This window comes from Fusarium vanettenii (genome assembly GCF_000151355.1).
Source record: "Fusarium vanettenii 77-13-4 chromosome 6 genomic scaffold NECHAsca_37_chr6_2_0, whole genome shotgun sequence".
Lineage (NCBI taxonomy): Eukaryota > Fungi > Ascomycota > Sordariomycetes > Hypocreales > Nectriaceae > Fusarium > Fusarium vanettenii.
The window spans coordinates 32,258-45,594 of NW_003315849.1; the positions used below are offsets into that span (position 1 = coordinate 32,258).

Sequence of the window (13,337 nt, forward strand, 5' to 3'; positions counted from 1 at the left end):
ACAGAGGTCTGCAGAAGGAAACCTCGGTAGTACATCCCCTGAGCCCTGCCAATCTTGCAGGTGGACGAGTTCCAATGTGCTGCATAAGACCCGCAGGGAGGCAGCCGGTGGGCGGGATGGCATGCCGGCGTACACGCCACATTGGGCAGACAGGTGATGACGAGGCAGCATGGGGGGCTACTGTTTGAAAGTGCATTGTATTAGAACAAGGAAGTGTGCAAAACGTCCGAGGTTCAAGGCAAGACGGGTTTGTGGTTCGCGAACAGCTTGAGAAACCATTTCACGAAGGCGCTTCGGTACAGAAGCTTCCAGGCCAAGTGCCATGGGAGAGTGTTTGGCGGCTTCGACGAAGGACCTGGGCCATCCAACGGGTGGCTGAGTTGGATTCGCCTACGACTTGATCGCTGTTGAGTTTAACCCGTGACCCCAACGATGGCCACAAAGCCCGTTGAAGGGGGAATTCCTGGGTACTTACCTACTCCCCTTACAAAGGCGCCATTCAATGTACCTAGGGTCGCTTATCTGCACCATCACGCAGTTGATGGCGGGGACCTCCACAGCGGGGAGACCCGTCGCCGTTGCCGTTCTGCTCAAAATAGATTGCCGCACGTTAAGTATAACCTTAAAAGCGTATAGAAGCTTTGTAAAACGGCCAGTCAATTGCCTTTGATAGGGAATCAGATGCCTTGTACGGGCACTGTTCAATGCAGTGTGATTGAAAAAAACGATTCCGGGAACCCGTTCGTCGGTTGCCAAAGCCTGTCTTCTCCACCATGTCCCATTTCTCCACCATCGGTGAGTTACACGCCAACGCTGCACATAAACGGCTCGGTGAAGAGGATCAGATCTGCAGCGCATTTCAGGGTGTTTCCAAGTGTCCAGATATCAAGTTATCTTACAGGTCTATTCCCGACATAACATTAAGAAAAAAAAGGATGTTTATGGAGGTGTATGGCTGTTCAGTCCTGGGGGACCTAACTCCACGGCCGTCGAGAAGCAAGGCACTTCGAATCAACAAGGCAACCCACAAAACCGGCCACCCGCCCTCTTCATGCAAACTTTTGCTCTTTTTAGTTCACATTACTCTTCCTGATCGCATTCATCTCTTTGTCCCTCGTCTCATCAACAATGACACATCAGGTCGTCCAAGGACAGCCCCCAAGGCAGCCCCTCTCCAGCTCCGAGTTCCGCAACCACCGTCTGGCCGCTTGGTTACACGACAAGGTCTCGCCCTGGAATTCTGCCCAATCCTCCGAGACATATGGGGCGCTCCATGCACTCAACTTCCCTTCTATTGCACCTCCCGATTCACCTCTCCTCTTGGGTACCACCTCTGCATCTTCCTGCATTAGCGATTGTTTTACAGAGCACCACGTATCAGTGCCTCCGCCACTAGGACTCTCAGATCCTGCATTTACGTCTCTTATGGGCACAGGCATGTGGCTCGCGAACCTACCTTCTCGGCCGAAAAAGAACCCCGAAGCCTGCCACACCGACCCTTCTCCGGACCTCCGACCGGGGCGTCGCCTGGATGCCACATTTCGAGAAAGACTATTAAACGATCCCGATTATTCCGAACGCCCTAGTCACACGACACAAGATCTATCGTCGGAAGATTACAACATCCTCCTCAACCAAAGTTTGGACTCTATCGCATCTCTCAGTGGTGGTGATAGTACTATCCGACACCATGCCGGCTCGAGACGGGCCTCCGGTGGTGGCACCCCCACCACACGCAAGCCAACCCCCTCACGAGGGGCTTCAAACAAACGAAAGACCCCGGGCGGGAATCGGCAACGCCCCGGAAAGGCTCCCGACGATAGCTCTGGGTCTGGATCAGGAACCGGGTCTGGAGACGGATCCGCCGCTAGTCACCATCAGAACAAAAAGCCGAAGACGAGCGACTTTCTATACCTATGTCCCTACCGTCTAGTTTACCACGAGATGAGTCCTCAGCATAGTTTCAAATCATGCCAACCACCAGGATATATAAGTGACCGAAGTATACTCAAGTAAGTCAGCCAAGAACCTAACAGAGACGTGTAGAAAGGAAGGGGGTTGTATCGTCAAATGGAACCCACTAACACTTGTCACAGAAGGCATCTAAGGGATGTACATGTCAGAACCAAAAAGAAGCCAGATCTGCACCCTGATTACTCCATGGCCGAAGAATTTTGGGACAACAAAGTGGTGGGGATCTTTGAAAAGGCTTGCTCTAAGCGTTCCAAGACTGGAAGCGACATGTGGCAGCAGAAGGAAACAGCTTTCTACCAAGAGATCTGGAAAATCATCCTTCCCAAACAACCTATACCAAAATCACCTTGTAAGTGTCTTTCCAACCACACAGTCAAGCACCGTATAATGGTTAACTGACTGATTCCAGTTCACGAAGTCTCCGTGGAAGAACATTCACTGGTTGATGAGGCAGTTGAAAATGAGCAAGTTGTGTCTGCTCCCTCTGAAGAGGAGGCTCTGGACGTGACGGCCATCGCCATTGCTGAGCTCCTCCGCACAAGGCCGGAGTTATCTCAGCGGTTCAAAGATCTACTTCGGAGCCAGGAGGACTCCCTTCACTTGCCCCCTTTGACAGAGGATACACGATCACCAACACCTGCACCATCAAACTGCAATCATGGTCCAAGTATCAGTCAGCACTTACCACCACAAACAACTGCGACACCGCACCTCCAGGCGATGACAAACCAGGTTCCCATTGTCGGCACAGACACAAGCCAACAGGATTTTGGGACATTCGAGGAAATGATGGAAAGCATTCAACCAGAGACACCCAGCATAGTCTTCCAGGAACATCCTCCAAATACGGGCCCCGCAACCACTTCGCAACAAACGCGAACAGCCTCACGGCCCCGGGTGTGTGTTCATTTCGACATCCAGCCGCCCGCCTCCGAAATCACCCTGAGGGTACGGACAGTGCCTGGACACATCGGCCCCCAAAATTGGGAGATCACCGTCCCGGAAGGTCTGGTCATCGAGGAGTACAAACAGCGCCAGATAGAGCTGCCTTTTAACTTTGAACAACAGACGATGCCTGGAAACCTTCAACATGGGGTCTCCGGCTTGGACCCCAGGCTACAGGGCTCTGGGGATGGGGGTTGGTCTGAAGTACCGAACAGTTCTACAACCTGGTTTGGAGGAGCTCAGGGCACATGTTCAGACAACAACTATTACTAAAATGATCAACGGCTTGGCGAGGGTAAGATACTTTCTATATGGCTCAGATGGGGATGCAATAGAATGGTTTGTCATCTTAAATTCGAATGAGACTGTGAAAACGAGTATCCAATCCTGATCTTAGGGGCACTGTGAATATCTTATAGAAGCACATATATAGGAAAAGGCTCAAAAGAACCTCGTGGTGGGCTTTATAGGAGATACCGCGACCTTATTGTGAATTGGGGCTTTGCATAATAGTACGTAATGCTTGGTCTTGGAAGTTGCTGATTCTAGCAGCATACGGCTAGCCCATGCAAGGAACTGTGGGGTGACGAAGCTATCTGCAGGGTCTTTATAAACTCTAAACGGAGACATTGCTCGTTACGGCCGGCTATTATATGCAGGAACAGAAATTGATAGCTTTCCTCCTTCTCGATTTAGACGAACACAAGTCCTTGGCTATTCCCAAAAACCAGTGAGAATCGTGTTTCTGCACCAAATCTTGCCACCCGGGCTCGGGTTCGCCGTATATCCCGACATCCCAAGAGATATACCAGGCTCACAGCGCAGGGAGATGGGTCACGGTAGTTGACCAAAACAGCAAGGTTTCAGGTTCATCCGATCGGCATAAAGTCTTTATACTCTCTCCTTCCTATTCCCGCACCTTCATGAACTCCCTCAGGGGTTTGCGGGAGAACACCGGAGGGATCAAAGCGGGAGCCAAGACGGACATGCCGGAGATAAAGTCAGATCTGCCAACCGAGGACGGGTGTGCCCATCGGGTTTGTCTCCTGGTTGAGGGCTCGGACTTCACGTGCTATGTTAAGAACGCAGGGATGGTCAGGAAGTGACCTGAGGTGAGCAAGGTGACAAGGGTTTTCAACGCTCGGTTTCAAAAGGGTCCTCAGAGAAACTCTAATGTATGGGCCAACTCGTAGTTTTGGCACCAATCATGTAAGAGAGACTCACCGTGGCGTCAAGGGTTCAGTGTCAGCTTATCGATTACTCGACTTAACAGGAGGCATGAAATTCTAGTAGAAAATGGGATGATCAAGAAGGCGTTGATAAACGAGACCTTCTTCTTCCGGTCAACACAAGACGATACCAAAGGAAGCCACAAAGAGAAAACACGTCAGATAATATCGGATAACCGTCGGCGTAGTATTCTTACCTGTCACTTATAAGCTGTTACTCGGTTTCCCCGTACCCACCCAAGATAGTCGCCTATCTTATGCATGCGGGTTCGCCACAACCGGGGGTACGTGGGAATGCCAGCCTCGGTCACACGTTTAGGGTTCATGTTCGCCGAAAGGCATGTGGATATACGCACGAGCAATCGCACGGTCTCGCGGTTGGTCAGTCGATGCTTCAAGCCGATAGCCGATCTGACTCTGCTACAAGTGCCTCCACAGTCTGAACTGATTAAGAGTAAGCCCTCTGCCCAGGCATGGCCGAATGCCATCCGGCAAGTTTACAAACATGGAATCCGGCTCAGTAGAAGACAGATCAGCCACCCTGATCGGCGTGGTTGTGATGCTGCTGATCATTACGACGGTGGTTGTTGTACTGCGCTTGTGGACTCGATATGTCATCCTCAACCAGCTCGGACCAGACGACTTTCTCGCTCTCATTTCTCTGGTGCGCCGAGTCTTGTCCCAAGGTGCTCTAGGACATAAGCTAACATACAACAGTTGGTGGTTATTGGCTGTGGGATAGCCATGATTCTAGGTGTGTTTGACCAGTGAGACTGTCTCCTACGTGTTGAATCGAGTGGCTGATCGAGGTGGAACCAGAGACTCGCTATGGCCTTGGAAAACATGTCTCTCCAAGCATCCTCGAAACATTGCCCCTCTACTTGAAGGTGAGAACAAATGCCTTGCCTCCAGTTCTTGATGCTGACGGGAAAAAAGAACTTTTACGTCGCGGTTGTCCTATACGCGGCTGCTCTCATGTTCATCAAGCTGACCTTCCTCCTCCATTATTATCGACTACTAGCCATTCAAGGGATGAAGAAGGTCTACCAAGCTGCCATTGTGCTAGTCGGCGGCTGGGCTTTATCCCAAGTTCTGGTTGGCATCTTCATATGTTGGCCAATTCAGGGGTTCTGGGACAAGAGTATCGACGCCAAATGCATCCCGAATCAACCGCAATGGTACATCAACGCCGCCGGCAATATCGTGACGGATGTCATGGTGTTCTTGCTGCCAATACCTGCCATCAGGAGCCTAAGATTACCACGAACGCAAAAGTTTATCCTCGGAGGTATCTTCAGTCTAGGCTTTTTGTACGCGTTTCCCCCTTTGCATGACTGCGGTTGCTAATTGTAATAGTACGGTTATTCTTTCAGCCATTCGCATCGAGTATCTTAAAGATTTTGAGGACTTTACCTGGAAACACGTCGAGTCCAACCTTTGGTCAATGGCAGAGCTCACATCGGCCCTGGTCTGCGCCTGTCTCCCAACACTACGGCCCTTCGTCATCCGTTACTTCCCAACTCTGGCCTCCAAGTTTACACGATCTAGCGGAGGTTACAGAGGAGGCCATGGAAGCAGGATTCACTCTACGCCACACAAGTCATCCAAGTCTGCAAGCCGTGGTGCAGACCGGCTGTTCCACGACAACAATGCCACTTTCGAGATGCAGCGGCAGTATAGCAGCGAGGGGATTGGTTACAGTAGACACCAGTCAGATGAAGACTTGGTGACTATGTGGCCGGCTGATGTTATCAACGCCGCCGCTGTTGAGCCAGGTTCAGTACGAAATGTGCCGATTCGAGGTATTAAAGTCGAGACCGACACTTTTCAGACTGTTGCAAAGATGGACCGGGAGAGGAAGCTCTGAAAGTTGTAGTGCCCTGAATAAGAGTTTAATATTCCTGTTAAAACTGGCCTTGATACAGCACGGCACGTGTTCCCTGTGGGATGTATATCTGCAAAGCGGCTCCTCCGATCATCTGGGCTTTTTCGGCTTCGCCTAGACAAGCAATACGGCCAGTTCCGAGTCAGTGTTAAAAAGCATTACTTCCAAGATGAGCTGGGTGCAGTCGGTCCGACACGATGAGCGCAGTGGTGAGTAATTCGCATGCCCATCAACATCAAGACGAGATAGGATATTCGGCTTCTTTGTTTCATACACGTGCTTTAAGATCAGAGCCCACTTGCATGACATACCAACGGACTGGCTGATGCCATTTCTAATCACCTGCATAAACCTAGACCTATATCTGAGTAGTCACCTTCCTATTCCCACCTCGACAAAGTTAAAGTTTGCCCAGAAACAAGGGCCCACGCCATTTTATAAGCAAGGGTGGCAGGGAGAGCGGGATACCGAGTATCCGTATAGAGTTAGTAACACAGCAGGACTTTCATGATCCCGTCGGTATGAATGAACTGACTTGGCGTTGTCGTAATCAACCTGAGACATCTTCAAAAAGGCCAAGGTGTCTTCTCGTATCGAGGAATAGTTATTCTTGCACAGACACACACCAAACATACATACTCTCTCCCCCTTACCTATCGACTGCAGATATCCTTCATCATGAGACTCCAATCTCTTGTCCTGTCTCAAGTGCTCGGCATGGCAGCCGCCCTGAGCTACGACCCCGAATACCTCGCGGCCGTCTCGGTCCTTCCTCCAACGGAGCGGCCCGACACGTTCGCGGACGTATTTGAGCTACGGAACTTCACTGAGGATGCTCTTTTCAACATCATCCACATGTTACCGACTCCTGCGGGCATCACCGAGACCAAGTTCCAATACAAAAGCCTCGACAACACCACCGTCAGCCTCTACCGCTTCACCAGCAAGGAAATCACCGACGCTACCAAGCCTGGACCTGCCGTCGTCTTTGCCCATGGCGGAGGTGGAATATCCTGCAGCGTAGAGGTCTACGCCCCCCAGATCGCCCGTTACGTCGCCGATACGGGCATCACTTTCTTCGCAGTCGACTACCGTCTCGCCCCGGAAGATCCGGCCCCCGCTGCCGTCGACGATGTATTTGCTGGCTTGAAGTATATCTCAAGCCACGCTTCCGAATTGAACATTGATCCCAAACGGATTGCCGTTATGGGCGACTCGGCTGGTGGTGGGCTTGCAGCTGGCGCAGCGCTAATGGCACGCGACAAAGGCCTCAGCCCACCTTTGGCCAAGCAGATTCTCGTGTATCCCATGCTTGACGATCGAACCAAGTTGCCCAAAGGATCACCTCTCGAACCGTTCCTCATCTGGAAGACAGGCGACAACAAACAAGCATGGGCTGCCATTTTGGGTGATGAGGCTGGGAAAGAGGACACCAATGTCTCCATCTATGCAGCACCCGGCCGCGCCAAAGATCTGCGAGATCTCCCGTCCACATACGTCGAAGTGGGAGGTCTGGATCTTTTCCGAGCCGAGGATCTGTCTTATGCCAGCCGTATTGCAGCCGAGGACATCGAAGTTGAACTTCACTTGTGGCCTGGTCTGCCACATGTGTATGAAGTGGCAAGTGAGGCAACCATTGTTAAGAAGGCTTTGGATGCGAGAATGAGGGCATTGAAGACCTTTTAAGGCATGTCATCACTCGATGGAAGAGAAATGTTGTGATGTGCCTCCTTAATTTCACAATGAACATGTAATTTAATAATGATAATCCCTTCAGAGGCCATACTTAAGAGATGGCCTTGATACTCAACAAAATATCTATCATCTCATCCCGTTCCTCCTATTCTCGCGTGTGCAGCCACGGGTTTCCCAGAAGCCTGAGAACCACAGACGTCGTATCTATAAAGCAGAGAAACCCAGCTGACTGCAACCTCTCAACGACGACAATCTGGGGCAGTGCGATTAGAATGAAGAGGTTGAAGGCACGCTCGGCTCAAAGACAAATGTCATGGTGGCTGCTCTTCCTAGCGGCCATAGATTCGATCGACCTACCTAGGTTATGATGCGGACAATGAAACTGGCGAGCCAAAAGACCTTTATTTTCCCCATGAGAATCGACCCTGTGATCTTTGCTGTGCCCATAGAATGATCGTGGGGCGATCCTTTCCTCTGTCACTTCATCACAGGCCCCGCATCTACGCCAATCAGTATATGATCCATGATATTTGGTAGGCATGTTGCATACCACGGGGTATATTTAGACACAAGAGGTGGTTGGATAGGTATTAAAATCTTCGGAAGAAGTGTTCTCTCAGGTCAATGGGCAATCAGAACGTCCAAATAGCTCATTTGATTCTTCCTCAATAGCTGTGAGCTGTAAAAACAACCACCGCCTCCAGAACGGTCGTCCGAATATCACCGTATCCATTAGTCCAACACGCTACTCATTACAGCCTCGAGGTTCGGCTGAGACTTCTTCGACGGTTAACTCGGCATCGCAGTTCTGATCATCTGTTGCGTCTGTTCCGAGATAGCTTCATCTTTCGCAACAGCTTGGCAATTGATCGGAGGAACCTTCTGCGACGTCTGATAACAGGCTGTGGATCAGGACCGTTGATCAAAGCCATCCCAGGGGCCGGATCATCCATAGTATCAAGCAGCACGGGCCAGCTGGGGGGAGAAGTATCGACAGCAACATAATCAAAGTCCCTAGGGAACAAGATTTGTCTACAGTGTGTAAGAAATCAGGTCGAGATAAAGGGGTGGTGCTTTCATACCTGACTATACTCGTATAAATACGACCATTGATGCACCCTCTTCCGAATTGGGGAGAAAGACGAGGATGGAAAAAGTCTCCGGTTCCTCTTTTCCAAACTCTGTGGTGTTGTTGCGTCATGATGCCTTCCACTAGCCCGTCCTCGGGTCCAATGTCGTTGCTCAAGGGGGTGCTGATGACAAACTCCTTGACGCCGGCAAAGCACGATAAGACTTGTTTCAGCTCGTCAGTATCAAGATCGGTAATCTTTTTAAAGTTCGGGTAATTATATCTATCATTAGGTTGGCTGAAAACCTTTGTTGAGCGAGCTGTCACCCAAATCTTGATACTCTGGAGATTCTGAAAATTATCGAGCCGTAACCAGTGAAAGTCGTATGGGTCATGCGGGCGGTCTGTCTGGGGTGTTCGCGTTGGTGATGAACAAGTGATTAAGCGGGGAAATAATGGAGTCATTGACAATTCCAAGTGTTTGCAATACTTTAGGAACGCCTGTGGTTGGAGGTCGACTTTAGGCCAGTTCCTCATCCGAGCATCTTGATCACAAAACCCGACAAAGGATTGCCAGCTATGTAGGTCGGTGAATACAAAAGTTATTGACTCGTATATAGACTTGAGACACTCTTCAAATCTGGATTTCAACGTCAGTGACCAGCTTTTTCCGTCTTAATACGACCATACACACATGAGCTTGCAGGTAAGGAGCATGGGCATATACGGGCTTTTGGCCATCTTGTTGGTAAAAGACGTCTTTTTGCCAAAAGGGCGCTGGGAGTCTTTCCAGCAGTGGTATCGCCCAGTCGAAGTGCCTTGTATGACATTCTCCCCGTAAACTCTTTCACAGAGCTCACCACATGCCCAGTGATTAAGCCACGGCGAAAGGAGCCGCATCTCATAGTTGTTATTGCGTATGGGGTCTCCGAACGGGACATTCTGCTGTATTCGCAGGAGCTCGAGATCCTCTTGCAGTTTATCTATGACATCAAAGTCTGTGGTGCATTGCCACCGACAATGGTGCCAGTTTGCTGGGTCAGCAGGGTGGCCATGCCAAAAGATGTGTTGCCGCAAGCCGTACGGTCGCCAAAGTTCAAGGTATATGGCGTCTCGAAGCTCACGTGGAAGACGCGTGATCAAGAGGCATTGTTGTTGAGGGTCGAATGACATGCTCGGGGCTTGACCGTGAATCGCAGCCAAAGTGGGAGCAAATGTCGCGTCGATGTAACAGGCTTGAATGTCGAGGGCCTAGACGATGTGAACTAAGTGGCTTGGGTGGCCAGGGCAGGAATGGAGCTGAGACAAAGGAATGGTGCGGACGTCAAAATGAAGAATCGTGAGAGGTGGCTTGAGCGGTGAATGCAAGAGGTTGGGTCAATTATCCTTGTCACCCATCTGAAACATGCCAGGGCAACGTCGTAATATCATGACGTTTCATCTTCTCATATCTACAGGCTGTAAAATTGTTCTTTTGGCCATGATAAGACCATCCAATACTTGAATTTCCCAAATTCATGGCGGTGCCATGATAAGCCAGCTTCCATCCCAGTCCACAAACTCCTTCTCAATCACTTCGGCCGTGCTCTCCCACGGAACAGAGAAAGCACCAGAGTTGAATTTAGGTGAGTAAATGATTGTTCCAGCCTCAGCGGGAAGTTGCGCTCGCAGGTCCTTGAGGGCACTCTCGGTCTGCGCCAGGATCCTCCCCACGTTGTCCTTCCCCGGCTTTCCAGTCGCTGCACTCGGTCTCCCATAGCCGTAACTGGTGAAGAGACAGATTATATGGACGCTCGGTGCGCCTGCGGCCACGTCTGACGGCTGAGGAGGGATTATGAGACAGCGCCCGGCGAGGCTTCTAGGCGGCCATCGCTCCGACGGGTTGGTTTTGGCGTTGTTGCAGAACCTCTTGTACACTCTGCATGCGGCAGGGAATACAGCGGCGAGCTCAGCTGCGATGCCGGCTCCCCATTGAGCGAGGCAGTTGGTCGCGTGGAGGAGGTATGTATCAGAAGGGATAGAACGGATCGAATTGAGCGGTGTGTGCTCGAGGGCAAATGCGGGAGTTGTCATTTTGAGTCAAGTTGCATTTACTGTTTGGACGCTTCCCATGTACGTAAAAGTTGAGTTCGATGCGTAATGATGTAGAAGAGAGAAGGGAAAGAAGAGAAGTAGTGAGCCAATGCTTTTTTATCCGTCGCGATGGCTTCGTTTGACAGTGAGTCACCGGCAAGATCAAACAGTGGCGCGGAGCTAATTGCATCCGACCTCAGCTGAAGTCAGCCCTGCAGATACAAGGCAGAATTGAGTGTTTATTCTTGTACTACAGAAGCAAATTCGATTGGGTAGGCAGACGAAAGAAGATCTGAGAGCTTAGAGGGATGATTGTATGCTTGGTGCCAAGCTTCACAAGCACTCAGAAGGTGAGACAAACATCACACATGAAGCAGATGAATTGCGCCACGCCTCACAGCCTAAAGGAAATAAACCCAGCAAAGAGAGAGATCAAAAGTCCAGGAAATATAGAATGATACGTTGGTGTACGATGTAGGTGGGCAGTTGGCAATGTTGGCCTGCGGCTTACAGTAAAGCCTCAAGACGACACACGTCGCTTCCCCAGGCCCGTCCCTAAAGCCCGGCATTTATTCCCCACACTCTCTTCCACACAATCATACCCCGTTGGCTCGCTGTCGTAGAAATAAGGTCCGCCAAGCAATTATGCATCTTCCCCTTTGGGACATGGTGAACCAGGTCCGATCTACCCGTCGTATCCGAGCATAACCGACCGAACCTCCCGGCGCGGGGTATAAGCGCCTCACCATGGGGGCATGTATTTATTATCAAAAGGAGATAGCAAGAGTTAGATGAATTGATGCTCCTGGAGGTGCCTTCTGTCAAGTGTTCAAGCTGAAGTGTAGGAGTCGAAAGACTCCAATATCTAGCATCAAAACCGACGTACATCACCACCATCAGATCCAATGCTCCATGTGCTGCATTATTAATCCATCCTCTATGGTCTGTGACTCTTTTCCGATACCGCTTAATGCTAAGAATGCCGAGGAACAGACAATCAGCCAATTCTTGGCGTGATCGTTAACCTGCTGTACCAAGACATTTTGTGTTGTCAACACATGCCACATGACCGCATCAGCTTAAAGACTAACACCAAGGATATCCGACCTCGGCTACATACCCCAATAGCGATAGCTCACATAATAATACAGAGGATCGTCTATATAAACTCGATTCCCTTGCTGAACTGAACTCAATCCTTCACACATCCCATCAACCCTCCAAAGCCTCTATCTACAAACAAAATGACAGACACCGAACCCCAAGCCGTTCAAGTGACCAAGACCCCAGATGGCATCACAACTATAACAATTAACCGCCACCACAAGAGAAATGCCGTCGACGGGCCAACAGGCAGAAAGCTCACTGAAGCATTCCTCGCCTTTGAAGATGATCCGTCTCAAAAAGTTTGCGTCTTTTACGGCGCAAACGGCAACTTTTGTGCTGGCTTCGACCTCCATGAGGTAGCCAAGTTCAACCCTGGCGACCACGAGTACAAGGGTCCCATCATCGACGCCAACCATGAAGTCCAAGGCCGCAACATAGGTCCCATTGGTCCGTCGAGGATGCAAGTCAAGAAGCCCGTCATCAGCGCCGTTTCAGGCTACGCCGTCGCTGGAGGCTTAGAACTATCCCTCATCGGCGATATGCGTGTCGCAGAAGAAGATGCAGTCTTTGGTGTCTTTTGCAGAAGATTCGGCGTCCCTCTCATCGACGGCGGCACAGTCCGTCTCCAAGCCATCGTCGGCCTCGGTCGCGCTCTAGACATGATCCTCACCGGCCGCGGAGTTAGCGCCCAAGAAGCTCTACAGATGGGTCTCGCCAACCGCGTAGTGCCCAAGGGCCAAGCTCTCGCCGAGGCGACAAAGATTGCGCAGCAGCTGTTGGCGTTTCCGCAAGAGTGCATGAATGTCGACCGCGCCAATTGCTACTACTCTGCCTACAATGCTTCTTCTTTTGAAGATGCGTTGGGTAATGAGTTTAGGAATGGTGTCAAGGTGATTACGACGGAGAGTATAAGAGGTGCTGCGAGGTTCAGCGGAGGAGCTGGACGGCATGGTGCCTTTGAAGAATCAAAGATTTGACGAGGATGTTTCATTTCAGCCTTTTTATAAGACCAATCTCTACTCAATAATGGTTTTGTCCACTTCCACTACCTTGCTCATAGATGTTATGATAAGGAGGCGCTCCCTGTCACAGGTAAACACTATAGGAGCCTTAAAGAAGTCCATTTTCAATCATCAACTCGAAATTTTCTTGCAAGTGTTTGGGATTCCATTACTCGTGTGAGATGGTGTATCGAGTCATGGTGGACAACACCCAGCGTTTCATCTATTCTTAGAATGACAGCACCAACCAGCATATTCAGATCTCCTTATTAGCTCCAGGTCAAATCAACCGTCATGTCCACCTTCAAGTTCTGCCGTCATTTCCAGAAGCACCTTTATCCGAGTTATGAAATCCGAAA

The 13,337-nt window shown here is 50.4% G+C and overlaps 5 protein-coding genes across 5 annotated transcripts; 4 read left to right on the plus strand and 1 right to left on the minus strand.

Moving 5' to 3' along the window:
- Positions 1-1,128: 1,128 nt before the first annotated feature.
- Positions 1,129-3,192, plus strand: NECHADRAFT_81156 (uncharacterized protein; the record flags this gene model as incomplete). Its single annotated transcript, XM_003042087.1, has 3 exons — positions 1,129-2,012; positions 2,097-2,323; positions 2,384-3,192. The coding sequence occupies 3 exons, from the start codon at positions 1,129-1,131 to the stop codon at positions 3,190-3,192; spliced, it is 1,920 nt and encodes a 639-aa protein (XP_003042133.1).
- A 1,479-nt stretch (positions 3,193-4,671) lies between these two features.
- Positions 4,672-5,697, plus strand: NECHADRAFT_6182 (uncharacterized protein; the record flags this gene model as incomplete). The annotated part of the gene is made up of 5 exons (XM_003042088.1): positions 4,672-4,812; positions 4,866-4,902; positions 4,968-5,035; positions 5,085-5,458; positions 5,505-5,697. Coding segments are annotated over 5 exons (813 nt in total), but the record flags the coding sequence as incomplete, so codon positions are not given.
- A 1,053-nt stretch (positions 5,698-6,750) lies between these two features.
- Positions 6,751-7,719, plus strand: NECHADRAFT_42631 (uncharacterized protein; the record flags this gene model as incomplete). Its single annotated transcript, XM_003042089.1, has 1 exon — positions 6,751-7,719. The coding sequence occupies one exon, from the start codon at positions 6,751-6,753 to the stop codon at positions 7,717-7,719; it is 969 nt and encodes a 322-aa protein (XP_003042135.1).
- Positions 7,720-10,312: 2,593 nt separating this feature from the next.
- On the minus strand, positions 10,313-10,870 carry NECHADRAFT_42552 (uncharacterized protein; the record flags this gene model as incomplete). The annotated part of the gene is made up of 1 exon (XM_003042171.1): positions 10,313-10,870. One exon carries the CDS (start codon positions 10,868-10,870, stop codon positions 10,313-10,315), a length of 558 nt encoding a protein of 185 aa, XP_003042217.1.
- A 1,244-nt stretch (positions 10,871-12,114) lies between these two features.
- On the plus strand, positions 12,115-12,954 carry NECHADRAFT_94087 (uncharacterized protein; the record flags this gene model as incomplete). Its single annotated transcript, XM_003042090.1, has 1 exon — positions 12,115-12,954. The coding sequence occupies one exon, from the start codon at positions 12,115-12,117 to the stop codon at positions 12,952-12,954; it is 840 nt and encodes a 279-aa protein (XP_003042136.1).
- Between the last annotated feature and the right edge of the window lie 383 nt (positions 12,955-13,337).